This window comes from Anastrepha ludens, chromosome 4 (assembly GCF_028408465.1).
Source record: "Anastrepha ludens isolate Willacy chromosome 4, idAnaLude1.1, whole genome shotgun sequence".
In the NCBI taxonomy this organism is placed as follows: Eukaryota; Metazoa; Arthropoda; class Insecta; order Diptera; family Tephritidae; genus Anastrepha; species Anastrepha ludens.
In genome coordinates this window covers 32,941,310-32,962,357 of record NC_071500.1, presented here as the reverse complement: position 1 = coordinate 32,962,357, position 21,048 = coordinate 32,941,310, and the positions used below count along the sequence as shown (strand labels likewise).

At 38.8% G+C, this 21,048-nt stretch overlaps 1 protein-coding gene across 2 annotated transcripts in view; it reads left to right on the top strand.

The window, feature by feature from the left end:
• Positions 1-20,990, top strand: part of LOC128861532 (putative mediator of RNA polymerase II transcription subunit 26) — a 273,455-nt gene extending 252,465 nt beyond the window's left edge. The window contains exons 8-11 of one of the 2 annotated variants that reach the window (XM_054099730.1): positions 1,444-1,575; positions 6,480-7,159; positions 15,146-15,343; positions 20,397-20,990. In XM_054099730.1, the coding sequence (XP_053955705.1) occupies positions 1,444-1,575; positions 6,480-7,159; positions 15,146-15,343; positions 20,397-20,504 (1,118 nt within the window). In that variant the 3' untranslated portion in view covers positions 20,505-20,990. Of the gene's footprint in view, positions 1-1,443; positions 1,576-6,479; positions 7,160-15,145; positions 15,355-20,396 lie in introns of both variants that reach the window. The other variant, XM_054099731.1, reaches the window with a different exon arrangement.
• The last annotated feature ends 58 nt before the right edge of the window (positions 20,991-21,048 follow it).

Genomic DNA, 21,048 nt, shown 5'->3' with positions numbered 1-21,048 from the left:
TGGCGCACCGTGTTGTTGAAACCAGTAACCGTCTAAATCTTTCTCACGCATTTGCGGGCAGACATAATGAGCCAAAATCCATCGACATCGGTTTCCATCGATCGTTCTTTTTCTCGGTAAAAATATGGCCCAATGAAGGTTTGGCACAAACAGTTACTTTCCGGTCATGCAATGGCGTTTCATGGATTTCGTGCGTTTAATGGACCTCAGTTCCACAAGTGCTCTCCCGCTGCCAGAGATGTTAAAATGTGCCCCGTCACTCATTAAAATTTGCTTTCAAAAATTGGGTTCAGTGTTAACCATTCGAGCAACTGTTTGGCCGTATTCCAAGCGACGTGAATGGTCTATCGGTGATATTCTTTGTGTCAATTGCACTTTATACGGAAACAAATTTAAATCATTTAATTTGTGGTTTCACTGGCGCCAATATGCTGAGCGGGACGACGATACGACGCTGTTGGTTCCTTGGCAACGCTCTCCCTCGCTGCTTCAACAAGTTCACTGGAACGTCTTTGTCGTTGATGAGCGGCATGTTGACGATCTCCTACTGTCCCGTGCTTAAAAAAATTCGACACCAAACGACGAATAGTGTTGCCAGACGGTGCATGTGTGCCGCGATACTTTTTGCGATATGCGAGATGAGTTAGAACAATAGAACGACTATTTTCGATGTATAGCGTCACCATTTCAGCGTCATTATACTGAATTGACGTCTCGAAAACATGTATGTTGAAGTCGAACGGTTGGTAAATGACAAAGTTATTCCGCATTTACATACCGATATAAAAGATGGCGCACCTTGTAGATAAATAGTTCAAGTACCTGTAAACAATACAATAGTAAACCCTGACAGCTAATGCTCTTTGTTTGTACTTAGATATTTGATATGTCTAATAACTCATAATAATGCCAGCCCTTCACCACACAAAGTATTCTGAATACGATTTCCATTAAATATGCAAACGAAAACAATGACAGACAAAGATTTCTCCCCTGGGGTCTACGAGCCACAAGGATCGTTCAACGTAAAGTGGTGGTTATATAGGCTGATCTCTATGATCGATATTTCATTCTTCAAAGGGTAGTGAGTGAAGTGCTACTCTTTCTTTCCTCTTCTACCTTAAGCTAATTAGCTCTATCCTCAACTACCTTATAGGGATGATTGAACAACGTTTTATATAGAAATGCCACAAAATAATATAAGTATACCAATTGGAGTCGTAATTCATAAAAAAGTTTTAAGATCTACAAAGGTGCCCCTGTAGATGATGTTTCTCGAGTAACTTTTTATTAAGAATAATTTGAACAAGGCAGCCGCCGTAGCCGAATGGGTTGATGCGTGACTACCTTTTTTGCTATTAAGAGAAGAATTGCCAGCCACATATAAACATAAAATCGCTCATATGTTATCAATTATAAAAAACACTTTCACTCTTTTTTCAGGCAATCCGGACACATTAATTTGCGGCAATTGTCGGGAATGTTTCAACGAACTGGATGAATTATTAGACCACAAACGGAGTTATTGCAAGTTGCGTTTCACTTGCAAGTGCCAGGATGTTGCGTTTACTGCAAGTAAGTATTTTGCCAAGTGCTGTTATTTTATTGTTAGGAGTATTGCACTCACACTGTTCCAATTGAACAATCCAGCTGCTGTAGATGATGGCGGAACAACCTTATGCAGACTTACCCAACCCTTGGCAGGCCACAATTTTTTGCAACTCTTGTTTTGCATCTCCTTGCAGCAATTTGTGTTGATGTTGCGTATTATACCATATTTATTATTGTTCTTGCAGTTACCCTTTGCCGTCTGCCGTTGGTTTCTACTGTTGTTTGTAATTAATTTATTATTGTTTAACACTTTTGCAAACGTGTTGGCCCACACTTGTTTGCACATGTTTGGCTGGCAGCCAGGGCACAAATACTCGTATTAGGGAGAGGGAAAGTATGAATGTTAGGGATATTCTGAAATGGATGAATTTTTGTGAATTTTATTTATTTTGGCTTGGTAATAAGTTCGTAGCGTTTTTACCGAAGGTTTTTATTTAAACAAACAACAATAATTATATCAATAAGTTAATCAATTATATATTCGCCGTTGCTGCTTACAACGTCTTCCCACCTCTCGACGAATTTGTTGATGCCGTTCCACCAAAAACCGCCTGGGCTGGTGTCAAAGAAACTGCTGAGCTAGTTTTTAAGGCCCTCTTTGTTATCGAAGGTAATGCCCTTCATATGATTTGACAGGGAGAGGAAAAGATGATAATAGATAGATGCAAGGGCCGGAGAATACATCGGATGCTGAAGGATCTCTCATTCGAGCTTTGGAGTGCGGCTTTGACAACATGTGCAACATGGGACCTAGCGTTCACGTATTTTCAGTCGAATAGCCTTATTCACACGGTGTATCTGGGCAATGTTGAGTTCAATGTTGAGCGTGGCATTTTTTCGAGCATTTCCCAGTGCACCATGCCCTCCCAGTCCAACCAAATACATCTTCTTTGGATAAAGATCCGTCTTGACTCTTGGCTTTGTCGTATCTCCTGGAGTCATCCACTCCTTTCTTTGATTCAAATTGATGTGTAGGCACCATTTCTCCTCTCTCGTGACGATTCGGTACAAAAAACGCTGTTTATTACCGGGTGTTGCTCGATGGCGGGTGAGATGCTGAGAAGCAATATGAAGGTGATTTTCTTTGCTTTTTTCATTAAGCTCGTAAGGCAGCCAGGCTCCCAATTTTTCGGTACATCCCATTGAATGGAGATGAGTGAGAATCGTTTTATGATCGCAGTTAATTTTATCTGGCAATTCATGACTGTTTTGGCGCCCGTTCTCCTTCAAAAGTGATTTGAGACGTTCTTTATCGAATTCAGAAGGCCTTCCGCTGTTGGACGTGTCATCAACGTCAAAATCGTAATATTTTAACTTTACTAACTTCACTTACTGTGGTGTAGACTTGACTATAACATCTTCTCCATACCCTTCGCAAATCACCCGAGGTGCTTCGGCAGCTTTTTTACTTCGAAGTTTGTTTTTGGCCTCCTGGGTACTCCATTTGTAAGCCTCAAAACTAATAAAAAATTAAATAACTCAAAAATACAAATAACATAGTTTTGTAGAGTTATATGGAACAAATACTTACCGTTTGCCAAACAGCAAACAAATCTTTGAAAAATAAAAGAAAATATAAAAACGCTATGAACTTATTCCCCAATCCAATAGTAACCAATTTTTAGCTTTTTATCACTATTCCAGCAGGGTAGTAGGCCCGCTTTGCATTTACGCTTAGTTTATAAAATAATTTTAGGTATTCATAACTCTGCAACACTTCTTCTCCTTCCTCGAAGGTGAAAGTGATAGCAGGTATGAGTTTTCAAGTGCCTTTGTTTAAGTTAGTTGCTGGCAAAAAGGATTATTTCAAAGTTTTTGCATAAGTTTGTAATGGTTGTTACTTTACTATTGTCTTAATGGAAGAGTTTACAGTTTACTGCAGTGAATGAAAGTGAGTGTAGGTGTTGAGTGCAAAATAAGTTAAAAAATAAAGTCATATTAGGGCAGTTCACAACCAAGTGTAAATAGCCTGGCATCTTGGCAATACCATCATAATATTTAAATTCCATGCTTTCTCGTTATTTCCATTTAATTTTAATGGCCGCTAATGCACAAGTATTATGAACGACTCATTTCGACGCAAAAGTATGAAACTCAGCTTAGTATGAATTTACACAGGCTTTAGAATTTACAGGTTTTCAGATGTAAGTCATAAAAATTATATAAAGTCCGACAGACGGTGGTGTTACTCGGGATTACCGACGCAGTTATTTCTGATTAAAATTGTTGTGTGACAGACAGCTATTATTATGTGGGTTACTGAACAGCTGATTTCCTTATTGAATAGTTTTGTCAGTAAAAGATCGACCCATGGGAACAAATACTTATTATTTATTTAAAAAAATCTTAAATCATAATACAATTTCTCAAACTGTTATTTCGAACGTGTTAGTGGAAAAGCATAGCACCCACTCTTTCTTGTTCTTCTCTTTGAAAGTTTAATTATTTTTCATTTTCAGTAGATAATAACTGTTGTTTTTCTGCAATGTTGTCATAGAAAATTCAATCCGCATTAGTTAGTTGCGCTTAATTCCTGCGATAATTCCGAGTTTAGTCGTTAAGCTCGATTAACGCCACCGTCTGTCTAGGCTCTAAGACGATTTGGAATTTCATGTGCTAATTGATTCCCTCATCTGTCTTTTTTAATGAGAAATTTACAACCACTTCCAGAAATTAGATGTATGCAACTACAAGCCTATATCGAAACTCTCTAATATTTCTAAGTTATTCGAATGCATTCTTAAGGGTTTTGATTTATTTCTCCGTTAAAAGTTTAATTTGCTCTAACCAACATGGTTTTGTCACGAGGCGTTCTACAGTTTCGAACCTTGCAGTTTCTAGTGAATGCTGTGTCTCAGCCTTCTTCTTCTGGATGTCAAATCGACTGCATCTACACAGATTTCTTCAAAACGTTCGATAAAGTCTCTCCTAAGATACTGATTCATAAACTAGGTTGCCTAGGCTTTCACTCAATTTTTTTGGCAATGGCTTAAGCAACAGCGTGTCATCTGAAACCTTCCACAGGGTAATGTTCTATAACCGTTGCTTTTTGTATTGTTCGTTAATGACATTAGTTCTCGCTTTTCATATTGTCAGTTTCTGTTGTACGCTGATGACTTAAAAACAAATTCAGCAGATTATATATTAAACCTTCAAGCAGAGATTGAAAATCTTTATTCGTGCTGCATTAGATCTCATCTACGCTTAAATATTAAAAAAATGCTTTAATGGCACTTACTTAAAATCGCTTTTTATATGTGAAAGCTCGTATAGTATTGCTAGGCTGTTAAGTAATTAAAAGTATTCGGGTGTTTTTTATGGGAAATTTACATTCAGTAGTCCATCAACTTTGTTATTTCTAAATCTTATATGATGCTTAGAGTTGTCGGACCCATATACATTGAAATTGCTTTACACCTCTTTCATACGTTCTCACCTTGAGAATATACTTCACTCTTATTTGGTATCCTTATCATCAATTCTCAATCAGCAGGATTGACAGAATTCAAAAGGTTTTTCTTAAGTATACTTTGCGGTCGTTACGATTTACTACACTTCTTTCACCATGTAATGCTCGTTTGCTTCTTTTAAATTTCAAACCTCTAGAAAGTAGGAAGATCAGTTTTCTCCTTAACTTTTGTGTATGGCATTGTATAGGGAGATTTTTACAGTGATGCCCTTCTGGAAAAAATAAACCCATTCGGCTACGGCGGCCGTCATCATAAACGCACACATTTTTTACCGAGCACTACGAGGATCGTTTGAAAAGTCTGTACAAAGTCAGAGAGATGGCACTACTGAAGCTTCTCTGGTAGCGGCAGGCTAATAACCTACCTGCTTTCTGGCAAAATAGATTAAAGTAACCAAGGCGAGACTGAGTCTTGTCGAGGCCCTATGCTCTCGATTGGAATGAACAGCACAAAAAAATCTCTTGAAAGAACACACACCAAGTTTAAGCCCGGTCTATTTCTTAGTGTTTGCCATTCGCTCGAATAGAGGAAGTCAAGTGATTTTCCTTTTTCATCACGACAACACAGCAGCCCACGCCTGAGTAATTCTGGTCGAAAAATTAATGGGAATAGGATTCCAACTCATTTTACATCCACCCTATTCTCCAGACCTGTCTCCTTCGGATCGCTCAGACTGCTATTTGTTCCCCAATTTGAAGAAATGGCTGCAAAGAAAAAGATTTTTTTTTCAAACCAGGAGGCTTTTGCAGAAACAAATGGCTATTTCTCAGACTTAGACAAATCCTATTATTCGGAAGGCATCAACAAACTAGAACATCATTGGATGAAATGTAGGTGATTAAGTCGTAAAATAAAAAAAAAGGTTTGCGGCAAACAATTAAGTAGTTTTTATTTTGCACAGACTTGTCAAATGACCCTTGTAATTAAAAAAGAAAAGGTCCTCAACTTGTGGACTCTGTTCGTAAGCCTGAGAAACATGGAATATAAAGTTAGTTTGTGTTGACAATTTTACTATCGTAAGTGCTGATGTAGCTATTTCTCTGCTGAAGACTGCATTTCTTAATAAGGCTCACAATTTTTTTCTAGGAAATAAAAATTAAATTGTAGTTTTATTCGTTATTGCCGAAAAAATTAGATTATAAAAAATAATTAATTAATTATTAGAACGAAATTGCAACAAAACCAATTATGGTTTTTATATTTCAAAACTAAATGTTCGTTAGTCACCATTTAACCTCAGTTGCTTAATTGAAATATTTTAGCTTCAGTTTCCCAGAGCAGCTACTAACTTTAATTCCACTTCATTAAACTGTTCCGATTTATGTTTAAAAGTTGCTGCTGATTCTTCTCTAACCTAAGCGAAATATTAACCTTTTTCTACGCTCTATTTTCATACAGAAACACCGCCAATGAGCGCCAAACTTTTATGTGCGGTTTGCAAGGACGCCTTTGCCAATCCGTGGGATTTGATGGTGCACGCCCAGGCCGCCCACATGGTCAACATTTACGAATTGGGCAATGAGGCTAATAACAATTATACCAGCAGTACCGATTGTGCTGATGCCGGTGTCAGTACAAATACCAGCAGCAACAATAACAATAGCGGCGCTACCTTAGCAGCGGTACCAAACACTGCCACAAATATTAGCAGCAACTACAACAACAGCACAAATACAACTGACACCGCTGATTTGGCCAACAGTGCACAGTTGTCGTCACCGTCGCTGTTTAAGATAGAGTTAAATAATAACAACAACAACAATAGTAACAAGAACATTGCCAAAAACAATAACAACAGCATCAAAAATACCGACATAAGTAGCGGCCATGAAATACAATTGTCGCCAACAGCTGAAACATTGCCACCGCAGCCAGCACCAACATCGGTGCTTGGCAAATTAGAGAGCAATAACAAAAACAACAACAACAACATCGATGCAGAAACAACCATTTTGTCGACTGTTGGCAACAATGGTTTCATAGCCAGCAATGGACATAGACATGTTGGCGATGCTGATCATTGCATGGATAGCAAATTTGGCATTTGTAATAGTCCGAATGGCTCAATTGCCAAAGAGGTAAGTGATACACACGCACACGCATATATATATATGTTGCACATGTATACGGATGCTTTCTGTGTGCTGTAAGTCTGCATGAGAGTACAATGCTCGTACGAGTGAGGATGGGTGCTTCGGGTACTCCTATTCCTATATTCGTTGCAGTTGCAATGTTTCAGGGGTGGGTATAAAGATTCGTTGTTTTGGACGCATTTGCAAATGCAACAAACATGTCCTCTCCGCTGTTGCTTGTATTTGCTTTTGCAAGTGCATACACACATACACTCAGCTGCACTCCGTATTGGTATCTGTTCCAGTATTTGTACATATTTGCATTTACATTTGTTGAGAGTACTATTTGTTGTTTGGTTGGAGTTTGACGTTTGTCGCTTGTGCTCTCCTTGTCAACATTATTAAGCCATATTAGCTTAGGCTTGTGAGCTGTTTGTTTTTATTTGCTTAGCTGTTGAACTGAAACTGGTGGTGGAAAATGAATTAATTGATTTCAATCAGTGATAGGAGATTTTGAAGCCGTTAACTCACTGCCTCATGTACAAGTATGAGGCAAGATTCCAATAAATTTTGTACTAAAAAGAACACTTATATATTTCCTATTACTTCTGGAGCGTAGAGCGCGTTTCGCTACTCTGCGTTGCGCGCACTCGAAAGCAGTGCATTTAGATGAAATCGTAAGCTTAGCATGAAAAAATAGAAATTTTCCAAACTCTGAAGCAGTATGCTAACAATCATTCTAAGCATACTGCCAATAATTCGCGGAAGTAGACAATCTACAAGTGCCCAAAGGTATGAAAAATAACATCCAAATCGCCCGATTTTATTAGTATCGAATATTTGTGCAGGCACTCAATTAAAGAAATTCGAGAGTTAAGTATTTCCTATTATTGTGATCAAAAGAAAACGCTAAAAAAGAGTGGATACCATTTCAAGGGGCTACTGTATAAAACTTCTGGCCTAAATGACTGCAAACATCAGTTAACTAATATACAAAGGAGCATTTTTAAGCAGGGGCGGATCCAGAGGTCATTTTTGGGAGGAGAAAATTTTTATCAAATTCGATATTTGGTACTCAATTTATATGAATCATAATCAATAATTTATGAGTCCGACAGAATTTCCCCTATTTCCCCCCTTGGATCCGTCCCTGTTTTAAGTACACGAAAAAGGGGGTACAAAAGTCGTTGATTACTTGGTAATAGAGCTGCAGGAATGCGGTTATCGAACAGTGCGAGTAGTTCGATACTCGCTTGAAGCTCGTTTATCGACCAACTGCTAAATTTTCGAGCTTTTAAAGAATTTGAGTAGCTAAAGAGAAATTGTCATTTTTTAAGTGTAAAAAAGTGTCGGAAAAATAGTCAAAATAATCAATATAATCAAAAGTATTTCTGGCATACTGGCTAATTGAGAAAAAGTGGCGGGGGGCAGTATTGGAATTTGAAAGTCAAGCTACACTGTAAGCTCTTGCTAACCCAAGGTTTTCTTCGAAGTTAGTCGGTGAATGTAAGACAAAACTGAGCAGTGTTGCAAAACACAGCAAAGTTAGTCTTATTTGGGTGCTTGGACATTGTGGAATTCCAGGGAACGAGTTTACTGATGAATTGGCTAATGAAGGTTTTGCAAGTATGCCACTAGACCCTGAAAGCTTTTTAGGTGTCAATTCTGCATCGATTCAACTATGGATTGACGACTTCATGGTGTCTACCCGTAGAAGCCGTTGGTCTGGGTTGAACTCGTGCAGAGGAGGTTTGTGAAAGAACCAAATAGGAAAACAGCGGCCCTCCTCCTAAAACTCAGCAGAAAGGACCTGCGAGTGCTGGTGGGTGTAATCACGGCCTAATCACCCGATTAACGCCTGTGGTCAGCATATGGCTGCCATGAGGGTCGTCGACAGCTCGATATGCCAATTCTGTCTTGAAGATGACGACACTGCAGCGCATTTTCTTAGTAGCGGTCCTATATTTTCGAGAATCAGGCTTAGGATATTGAGTTGCGATATACTGAGTATGGATAAAATTCATACTCTTCCCCATTCCGGATCTCTTAAGATTCATCAATGCATCCAAGAGATATGTGGAAGAGTGACTTCAAACTAATTTTTCCGTCTTACCATCCATATTGTATCTATCCTTTCTCTCTATTTCATCCGCTGTAATCTATCCGGGTGTAGTACAATGTTTTGCTGGCTGAGTGCTTGGACTTGTCCAACTCCCCACAAATCTAATCTAATCTAAGTCCTTTGCAACCTCTCTGAAGGTTAACTTGCGGTTATTGATTAACTTTTCCTTCACCTTTGTTTCACAGCATGTTTTCATCAGTTCTCGATGTCGATGGCTTGGCACTACGTTCGTCACCCTGGATGTACTCACGACTTCTTGTGAAGCATTCTGCCACCAGTAAAAGACTGTTTTCTTCCTTTCTTTAGGGTATATTTTCGAAACTGTTTCATAACACTTTTTTCACATCATTGAATATATTTTGTGGAAAATCAAAAGATAAAAAGGTAGATTTACTAAAGACGGCGTAACCTTTAGCAATTTCAAGCAATGGACACATAATTTTTATAGAAATTTTAATCATAGATGTGGCTACCTAACAAAAACAAACAGAATTGGAATCAATTGACTTAGAGCGTTACTGGGAACTTTGTGGTTTATATAAATGCTAGCTCACATACATACGTACATACATAATTTTGGTATTTGAAAATGAAAAGGTTGAATTTGACGTTTTGTTAAACTAGTGGAGCCGGGGGACAGCTCTTAATATATGATGAGCGAAATAATACTTCAAAGAAAGTCGAATATCTGTAGGTCTGCCAAAATCGATTGTAAAAACAAAACAATTTCACTCCCCCTAATCTACATAATATTGGGTATGGGAATAAGTTTCTGTGCTTTCTGAAGTAATTCGAGTTCTCTTGTCTTGATCCATTCAATGAGCCGGTTTGTGATGCTCTCGTAAGAAGTGAACCGCTCTCCAATAAGGACTAACTGCATCGTGTGGTCTGGCTTTGTCATGCGGCAAAATCAATGTGTCATGTCTACCGTCCAATTCCGGCTGCTTTCCTTTGAGAGCTCGTCTCAAACGCATTAGCTGCAGTTGGTAACGATCGCCAGTGATAGTTTCAGATGGCTTAAGGAGTTCATAATAGATGACAGTCTTCTGATTCCACCAGATGGACAACATAACCATTGAGGCATGATTTTTTTTTTTTCATTGTCGATGGACGTGGTTCACTTGGCAGGCTGCAATATTTTCGATGCTTAGGGTTATCATAATAGATTCGTTTTTCATCGCCAGTGACGATGCGATGCAGGAAACCTTTTCTTTTCTGCCGTTCAAGAAGCATCTCACACGTCACCAAACGGGTCTCGATATCCCTCTCCTTCAATTGATGTGGCTTTAAGGAGTTCATAAGATGACCCCTTTCTGACCCCATGAGATGCACAACATAACTTTTGGAGCATGAATATTTTTTTTTCGCTATCGATGGACCTGTTTCCCCTGGCAGGCTCCAAAGTATATCTTCAAATTCTTTCGATGCACCTTCGCGATCTTTATCACTCACGTCGAAATTGCCATTTTGCGTCGAAGCGTCGAAACCACTCTTTACAAATTGTATTTGAAGGAGCGTGATTACCGTAAATATTGATCAATGTGTGACTCGTTTCAGCTGTACTTTTCTTTAAAAGGTAATAATGAAACTTGGTTTCCCGCAAATGCTGTTTTTTCAGGACGAACGTAAACATTTTTGACGTCAGTTAGAAAAGGATCTTTACGCTTCAGACGAATGTCAACTACTGGGATCGAGACCTCACATATACACCTTCAAATCACCAGTGTATTACTTCTTCTTCTTCTTAATTGGCGCGATAACCGCTTACGCGATTTTGGCCGAGATTAACAAAGCGCGCCAGTCGTTTCTTTCTCGTGCTAACCGGCGCCAATTGGACACACCAAGTGAAGCCAAGTCCTTCTCCACCTGATCTTTCCAACGCAGAGGAGGCCTTCCTCTTCCTCTGCTACCACCAGCTGGTACCGCATCGAATACTTTCAAAGCCGGAGCGTTTGTATCCATTCGGACGACATGACCCAGCCAACGAAGCCGCTGGATCTTTATTCGCTGCGCTATGTCTATGTCGTCGTAAAGCTCATACAGCTCATCGTTCCATCGTCTACGATATTCGCCATTGCCAACGTGCAAAGGTCCAAAAATCTTACGCAGAATCTTTCTCTCGAACACTCCAAGCGTCGCTTCATCGGATGTTGTCATCGTCCAAGCTTCTGCGCCATACGTTAGGACGGGCATGATGAGAGTCTTGTAGAGTGTTAGTTTTGTTCGTCGAGAGAGGACTTTACTGCTCAATTGCCTACTTAGTCCAAAGTAGCACTTGTTGGCAAGAGATATTCTACGTTGGATTTCAAGGCTGACATTGTTATCGGTGTTAATGCTGGTTCCTAAATACACGAAGTCTTTTACAACCTCAAAATTATAACTGTCAACAGTGACGTGGGTGCCGATACGCGAGTGCGCCGACTGTTTGTTTGAAGACAGGAGGTACTTCGTTTTGTCCTCGTTCACCACCAAACCCATTCGCTTTGCCTCTTTATCCAGTTTGGAGAAGGCAGAACTAACAGCGTGGTTGTTAAGGCCGATGATGTCAATATCATCGGCATACGCCAGCAATTGTACGCTCTTATAAAAAATTGTGCCTGAGCGATTAAGTTCTGCGGCTCGTACGATGCTCTCCAACATCAGGTTAAAGAAGTCACACGACAGCGAGTCACCCTGTCTGAAACCTCGTTTGGTATCAAACGGCTCGGAGAGGTCCTTCCCAATTCTGACGGCGCTGCTGGTGTTGAGCAACGTCATCTTACATAGCCGTATTAGTTTTGCGGGGATACCAAATTCAGACATCGCGGCATACAGGTAACTCCTTTCCGTACTGTCGAATGCAGCTTTGAAGTCGACGAAAAGATGGTGTGTGTCGATTCTCCTTTCATGGGTCTTTTCCAGGATTTGGCGTATTGAGAATATTTGGTCAATGGTGGACTTTCCAGGTCTGAAGCCACACTGATAAGGTCCAATCAGTTGGTTGACGGTGGGCTTCAGCCTTTCACACAATACGCTCGCTAGAACCTTATAGGCGATATTTAGAAGACTAATCCTGCGGTAATTGGCACAAATTGCAGGATCGCTCTTCTTATGGATTGGGCAGAGCACACTTAAATTCCAATCGGCAGGCATGCTTTCATCCGACCATATTTTGCATAGGAGCTGATGCATGCACCTTACCAGCTCCTCGCCGCCATGTTTGAATAGCTCAGCCGGCAGTCCGTCGGCGCCCGCGGCTTTGTTGTTTTTTAGCCGTGATATTGCTATTCTCACCTCGTCATGGTCGGGTAACGGAACGACAATTCCGTCGTCAACGATTGGGGTATCGGGATCTTCACATTCTCTATGACATGCGCAGCTGTCACCGTTTAACAGGTTCGAGAAGTGTTCCCTCCATAATTTAAGATTGCTCTGTACGTCAGTCACCAGATCGCCGTCTTTGTTCTTACAGGAAAACGCCCCGGTCTTGAAACCTTCTGTAAGCCGCCGAACTTTCTGGTAAAATTTTCGGGCGTTGTTCCTGTTGGCCAGCATCTCAAGCTCCTCGCACTCACGTATTTCGGCCTCTCGTTTCTTCTGTCGGATAATACGTCTCTCTTCCTTTTTCAGCTCTCTGTAGCGATCCCACATGGCTCGCGTTGCGCCCGATCGCAGCGTGGCTCTATAGGCGGCATCCTTTCTTTCTGCGGCAGCATGACATTCCTCGTCGTACCAATTGTTTTTTCGGGCTCGCCGGAATCCGATTTCTTCTTCGGCGGCGGTACGTAGTGAACGAGAAATGTTGCTCCATTGCTCGCGCATGCCGGTTTGTTGGGCAGAGCTCTCCGAGAGCAGGAGTGAGAGTCGAGTGGCGAATCTTCTGGCTGTCTGTTGTGATTGCAGCTTTTCGATGTCGAACATTCTTTGCGTAGGTAGATGTACGTTTTTTGCTGCACAGAGGCGGGTGCGCAGCTTGGCTGCAACAAGGTAATGATCCGAGTCGATGTTGGGCCCTCGAATCGTACGTACATCTAATACACTAGAAGCGTGTCTTCCATCTATCACAACATGATCGATCTGGTTTCGCGTTTTTCGATCAGGAGACAGCCAGGTAGCTTGGTGTATCTTTTTATGCTGGAATCTGGTGCTGCAGACTACCATGTTTCGGGCCCCGGCGAAGTCGATCAGCCTCTGTCCGTTACCGGATGTTTCGTTGTGCAGGCTGAATTTTCCGACTGTGGGACCAAAAATTCCCTCCTTGCCCACCCTGGCGTTGAAGTCGCCAAGCACGATTTTTATGTCGTGGCGGGGGCAGCGCTCATAGGAACGTTCCAAGCGCTCATAGAAGGAATCTTTGGTCGCATCGTCCTTCTCTTCCGTCGGGGCGTGGGCGCAAATTAGCGAGATGTTAAAAAATCGCGCTTTGATGCGGATTATTGCGAGACGCTCGTCCACCGGAGTGAACGACAGTACTTGGCGACGAAGTCTCTCTCCCACAACAAATCCGACACCGAATTTGCGCTCCTTTACATGGCAGCTGTAGTAGACGTCGCAAGGTCCTATGGTTTTCTTACCTTGCCCCGTCCATCGCATCTCTTGGATGGCAGTGATGTCAGCCTTTACTCTCACGAGGACATCAACCAGCCGGGCAGAGGCACCTTCCCCATTAAGGGACCGGACATTCCAGGTGCATGCCCTCAAATCATATTCCTTATTTCGTTTGCAGGGGTCGTCATCAGTAAAGGCAGTTCTCATCCGAGGCTTTGTAATTCTTTCCATTGGGGGGGATTTTTAAGTGGCGGGTCCCAAACCCAGCGCACAACCAGCTATCCTGGAATGCTTCGCCTTCTCACGTTGGCTCACTCCCGAACGGGTGTTCGGGAGCTACCCAGAGGATACGTGGGCTAATCCCGGCCGTTGTGAGCTGCTTGAACCATATGTAGAAGAATCGTCCTGGCCATTCCCAAGTGAATGGCGATCAGTAACTTTCCCCACTTGCGTGGACTTCTACACATGGAACCATCCTCCAGTGTATTACTAGAGTGTGTTACTAGAGTGAACAAAAAATATTAGCAGCAGCGACACCTCTTTTACGAGGGTTTTATTTCTGGAATAGAAAGTCGACTTGCGTCCTGTAGGTCTGCCGAAAGACATTTAAAAATAGCAAAAAACAATTTTCACTCCACTAATCTGCATAATATATTTCTACAATACATAAAATCTTTATTTACGAAGTTAGTTGAACGATTTGTAATGAGTGATTATTTTTCTTACTGCAGTATTTATTTTCACTTTTTAATTGAAATTGTTTACACCCTCTTAATAAATGATTCTGAAACTTAATTCTGATTCTGTATTTAAAATTCTGTTCAAAAATTCTTTTTGTAAAAGTTTTATTATGACCTTCGCGCTGTCTTTGGGCCGAAGTAGTGCCGAAACAAATGCTTTGCAATGTTGTCTACATCTTGCTTTCGTCTTAATTTGGGTCCATGAGAGAGATTCGTCAATTTGTAAAAATTCTTCATTACTATTAAAAATTCTATGCCTTAAATAAAATGTTTCTGTATTCTGATTTTCAGTGACATTCGCTTACGCAAAATTAATCAACCAATTAAGTTTATGAAATTCTTTGGACTAACTAAAAAAAATATTTTGGATGATGAAAATCTTTATTTTGACCTTTACGCGCTCCATTGCTTGTATACTGCGGGTGTTCCCAAGCGTTAAATGAGATTGACGTACGCCGCCATTTGTAAAAAAGTTTAAATCTGACGAAAGGCTGATTAATAATAATAAATATTTTCCATTACAATTGAACTAAAGTTTTCCTCTCATCTAATTGCATCTACTTATCCTATCTATCTTCTTTTTTTCAAAAATATGCAACTCAGTGCGATAATGCCCGTTTGGATGGCCACATTTCGATTTTGTCGCACACTCATGATGGAGACGATGTGAAAATGTTGGACGGTTCATTGTCATCGCGTGGCAGTTCACCAGCTCTGGAGCATGATGAGCAAGAAGAGCAACAACAACAACGGCAGCAGCAAAACGCACAACCCGCCTGCATTGTGCGCACACTGAGCATTGTAAGTGCAAAGTAAGCAAATAAAATAATACGTAAATATGTCCACTAATGCGTGTGTGTAGGTGTGAGTGGGGAAAATGTAAGTAGGTGCACATGGTGCTAAGTACAGAAGTGGATAACTTAATAGAGCCAGTTTCCCTTTCTTGTGACATGCAGAATAATTTGAAATATACTGCGTTAAATATCTAAAGCACAGGAACTTATAGACAAGATTTGGCAATTCACTTATTTCTTATTTAATTTCAATCAAAATATCGTACATTCGCCTGTAAAAACCATATAAATGCAAGTTTCGAACTTTGTGCAAATGAAAAAAAAAAAAATCAACAAATTTTCATAAAAATTTTAAGAGTTTTAATCGGAATGAGTAGTTTCGAGTTTGTAGTTTTAAAATCTATCGAATTTTGGTAATTTTTTTCTTCAATACAAAAACATTCAGGCTTTTTATCATACAGAATTTCCACAAATAAACACAACAAATTCTTAAAACTTGTAAATAATTCTATTCAGACTATTCTAAGAAATTTTGTGGGGGGGTATACTTTGCCCACTTTCTATCGGAATATTTGAATAAGGGCACCTCTTCGTTTGTGATTACGAATTTATTTATAAATAAATAAATATAAATAAAAAATATAAATAAATAAATACAGGGTGAACGATATGAAGTGTTATCTATTCAAAACACCATATCTTTTTTGTGTGAAACTTGTTTTTATTGATTTCAAAGACAAAATTGTTCAAAAATGATTACAGTTGCTGGGGTGAAAGATCGTGTACTTTTTGGAACTTGTAAGCCTTGACCTTGATCTCATTTTTCAATATGCGTCGAATGCTGTCTTGCGATATTTTCAGTTCTTTGGCCATTTTTCTTCCACTTCGACGTGGACTTCGTTCAAGTCGAGCCTTCACTTCCGAACCATTTCTGGCGTTGTTGCGGTTTTTTTTTGGTCCATTTCCATAGCGTAGCATTGCACCAGTATCATTGTAACGTTTTAAAGAGCGATACACAAACATTGTATTCACTTTGAGGTGACTGAGCTCACGAACAATGACTGGTTGTTATTTTCCAGGCAAATATAACGCAATCACACTATTACGTTTGAATTCCATCCCAAAAAAAAAAGTCAATAAAACTGAGACGCAAATGCTTTTGATGACTTATTAACAATATATCGAACTGTCATTAGAACAATTTTGACGTTGATATCTTGAGCTGTTTTATAGATACAAGCAGTGTGAAGTTGGTAACACTTCATATCGTTCACCCTGTATATAAAGAAATTTAATTATAAAAAAATTAAAAAATATAAATAAATTTAATAATATTTATTTATTTATATTTATAAATTTATTAATATTTATTTATTTAATATATAATAAATAAATTTATTTATATTTTATATAAATTAGTTTTATTTATGAATTTACCCTCCGACGCAACCAAATTCTGAACGATCATTTCACATGTATTCACACTCTCGTCCAATAAGTCGCTGTTCAGATAGCAGCGAAGTGTCATTAGTTGATTTTTGGGTTAATATCACCAACACAATCTTAGTCTTTTTTAAACACATCGCAACCAATCAGCTGATTCTATCAAATTCGCTCAAAGCCAAATAATACACCTCTACCAATCTTTTCCCCATGACCTGCATAGTCTTCGCTTTTTTTGAGATTTGATCCACGCAGGGGGTGGTACTGACTAAGACTCTAACAAATGAATAAACTAGTCCCTAGGCAAATACTAACGGGGCTGGGCTATTGACGATACGGTGCGCTAGATTCGGAGATTCGCCGCTTCAACACTTCTGCAGGAGCTTCATAGAAGAAGGAATATCAAAATACGGTGTCGTATAACACTTTCTTGCGCGAACGACGTGTGCTTTGAGAAATCCGTTTCAGATTTTCAGGGAAGCACTATTTGCGGCATATGTACAATTAGGCTCCTTACCTAAGATGTTATGAAACGTATAGAAAAATTAAATTAAAAACTTTATTCAGTTCACTCTCAATTTTCAAACACAAAGAAAAAAATCCCTTTAAAAAACACACAAAAAAATTTAACCGTTTTTTATTATTTGAAAAAAAAACTTAATTTTTAACATTTTCCTCATCTGCCCAAAACTCGCTTATAAATTAAAAACTCAATTAGTGTGGGCTTAACTTAACGTACCTTAAGAAATTGGCAACAATTATGTCATACAAGAGTGCTTTGTTTTTGTACATTCTGCTCCCAATAATTAAAGTACAGTGAACTAATAGCGAAATTAGTTATATTGTTTTTCAAAATGTTCCACTTGGAAGTCAATACACTTCTGCGTTCGCCTGAACCAATTTTTAAAGGTATTTTACCACTCAGAAATGCAAATGAAAAGAAGTTATTAAATCCATCAAATCCACCAAGTCAGGACTGTGAAGGGAATGGATGACCCATTAAGTCGCTCTTGCTCAAAAACTTGCATTGTCTTGATGAAGAATTAGTTTTCGGCAGTTGGTTATGTTGCGATATGACCTGGGGACATTTTGCACCGCGAATGACTTTTGTTGGATTAAACTCGTCGTGGACCATCCACACTGTCGGTTGCTGTTTTATATCCAGATCACATGCATAGATCCAATATTCCTCACCTGCTACTAATTCCTGCTTCAACATTTCTTTATGCCCATCGACACGAGTCCCTTTATGGGCAATTGTAAAAGTATGCGCCATCCAACGAGAACAAACCTTCTTGGCGACCAATTGCTCATGCTGTGTTGAACCTATGTTTGGCACAGTAATGCCCAGGATACCCCTCTCTCGCGATATGTCACATGCCCGATCTTGCAGACCAACCTTGATCAAAGTGTGAGGTTATCTAGCGATTTTAGAGCTGTTTGGCTGTCTGAGAGAATGTTGATATTGACACCACTCGTGCCTGTACGAAGATATTCTCTGGCACATAGCTCTAAACGTGAACCTGAAAAATTGAAGTCGATTTTCCTATTGCAATTGCCTTCTTGAAGTGTGACCCGACAACTCCAGCTCCGGCACTGCCGTCTTCCATTTTGAACCCGCCAGTAAACCATACCTGTGCGCCCTGTTTTGAAGATATTTCATTATTTCGCTGAGCGATCCCTAATGACCGCCTTGAAATTCTTAGATAATTCTAATTATCTTTTCATCTTATCACAGAACGTCAGGCACGGAGAGTTCAGTATTGAATTCTGAGTTTTTTCATGCCCTGTAAGACTGACTTCGACATATTCCCATCACAGCACCTCACTAACAGAACTTTCATAAATAGTTAAATAGAAATAGTAAATTTAATTTATGCTCATTTGTTTGATATAAAAAAGTTTAGTTTAAAAGAAATTTGTTAAAAAAGTTTTTAATTCGTAGTCTGTGATTAGTGACAGAGTAGCACTGATTTAAGTTTAGTGATCTTGAGTTAAAAAGAAACCGAAAACAAAAATGTTCAAGCACATCCATATTTGGTAAGAAGTGTGAGTCAGTGTGGTTTCTTTTTTGCTATAGAAGCGGGGTTTTCAGTCAACATTTCATATGTTTTGTAAAAATTTAAAAATACCGAAATTCCCGAGACTACCTTCCTGAAAATATCGGAATCACGTTAACCCAGTATCCCTAAGTATCCCTACTACAGGCCTTAAAGAAATATTTTAGCACTGGTATTCATACCAGAATCTCTCAAAATATGGTAAGTAGCTTAAATTATTGTTAATAAAAGTGTCCAAAAAGTGTGCGAACACTGAAGGTCAACATTTTTGCTTTTCAAGTATGCGAAGTTAGCCGATTTTATATTGCATACTTTTAGGCATGTAGATTTTTTATTTGAAGTTTTCGAAGCAAAGCTAAATATATTTGTTGATATACAATTAAAAAATTTTTTTAAGGGGACAGAAACCTGTAAAATTTCGAAAAAAAACAATTTTTTTGTCATAAAATGTTAATATAATCCTTTAAGAATATGTCAAAAAAATTTTAGAACGCAAATTTGAGTATTTCTTATATTATAGATCGTCAAATGTGACGACTCTATTCTTTGCGCTCGAACGCTGGGAGAGGAATTTTCATGTATTCAAACCTTAGACGCGTTTTCCTCAAAACTATATTTTTCGAATAACACGAAAAGTTATTGACCGATCTCCCTGAAATTTTGTACACATCTTTTTATGATATTGCTTTCTATGTGAATTTACAATTCGAAAATTTTTCGAAACAAAAATAGAAGGAAAATTCGCCCCAAAATTCATTTTTTTGAAGCATTTTATTCCGCGATTTTTTTCCATTTTTGTTTAGTTCATATAAAAATTATGACATTAATAAACAAAAAAATTTTTCAGGTCATTGACGCCGATGCTACAATTGAGAAAAATATATTGATTTCTTTATTTTAAATAATTATAATGAAAATCAGAGAAAATATGGCCGTTTACAGGTATCTGTCCCCTTAAGCAGTTTTTAAGCTATTATCTGAAAAGTATGCTATATACATCAACGGGTCCCCCAAAAAACACCCCGGGTCCGTACCGAAAAGTCTGCGACATTTGACTCTCTTTCTTCTTGCTAAGTCTGCCTGGCTCTATTTAGTTGTCTGCAACGGTGCATTTGTGTGTTTGGGAGTGTATTTTGGGCCTGCATATATAGCATTTATATGTAATTAATAAAAAAAACAAGAGAAAAGAAAAAATAATAAAACAAATAGGCCCGCTCAATTGTGAGCAATAAAAAATGGTTTCGTCATAAATTAAGTTAACAGCGTAAAACACTAATTGCTGGCCAGAAACGTAAAAGCGCACGCATACCTATACGTACACACGTTTTCACGTTTTTGCTCGACCACAAACAAATAGTCAGTTCACATAACACACAAATAATTATAAGTAATGCGACACATGCGCTCAGCCGCAAGTTGGGCGTGATCAATTTCGCAAACAGTTAAATTTAAAAGCAAAATATTGACAATTATTCATTTATTTATTTGTATGTGTTGTTTGTTTGCTTTTTTATTTCATTTTTGCGCCCCTTCTTTGGCTCTCAACACATACAACAGGAAGCAGCTACCACCTCGAGCACAACAACCAGCTTGATGACCAACACTTTGGCATTAAGCCTTACAAATGGCGTTGCCAATGCAGCAGCTGCGTTGGCGCCACAATAGAGCGGCAAAAACCATCAGTATTCTTGAACAAAAATCCACACAAACAATAAAAAAATAAAAAAAAATACAATAAAAAAAAAAGAAACACCACAAAAACAACATCACGTGACTTATGAAATACAAATACAAACAAAAGTCAAATTAAAACGAATGATGGGCAGGGTGAGTGCGTGGCGTATGAGTAACATTGTGGATGCGAGCAATATGCATGCTCACAAATCCTTATGCACATACCGTAAGTATGTATGTATGCATTAATGCATACTTACGGATAGTTATATGTATGTATTGTAGTATTTATATGTATATATACAATATTTGTATGCAAATTTGGTGGTGAATGAAAAATTTAAAGTGAACTTCATTTACAGTTTTTTGGTTTCGGCTTTGGTTTCAGTTGTTTTTGACAAAATCAACAAATAAAGAATCAATTCATTCGCCAAAATGTGTGCACAATTAAAAATAAAAAAAACCAAAAAAAAAAAAGGAACGAAAAATGAAATTAATTTAAAACAAGGAGTAATTTTAAATATTTAATAGAGGA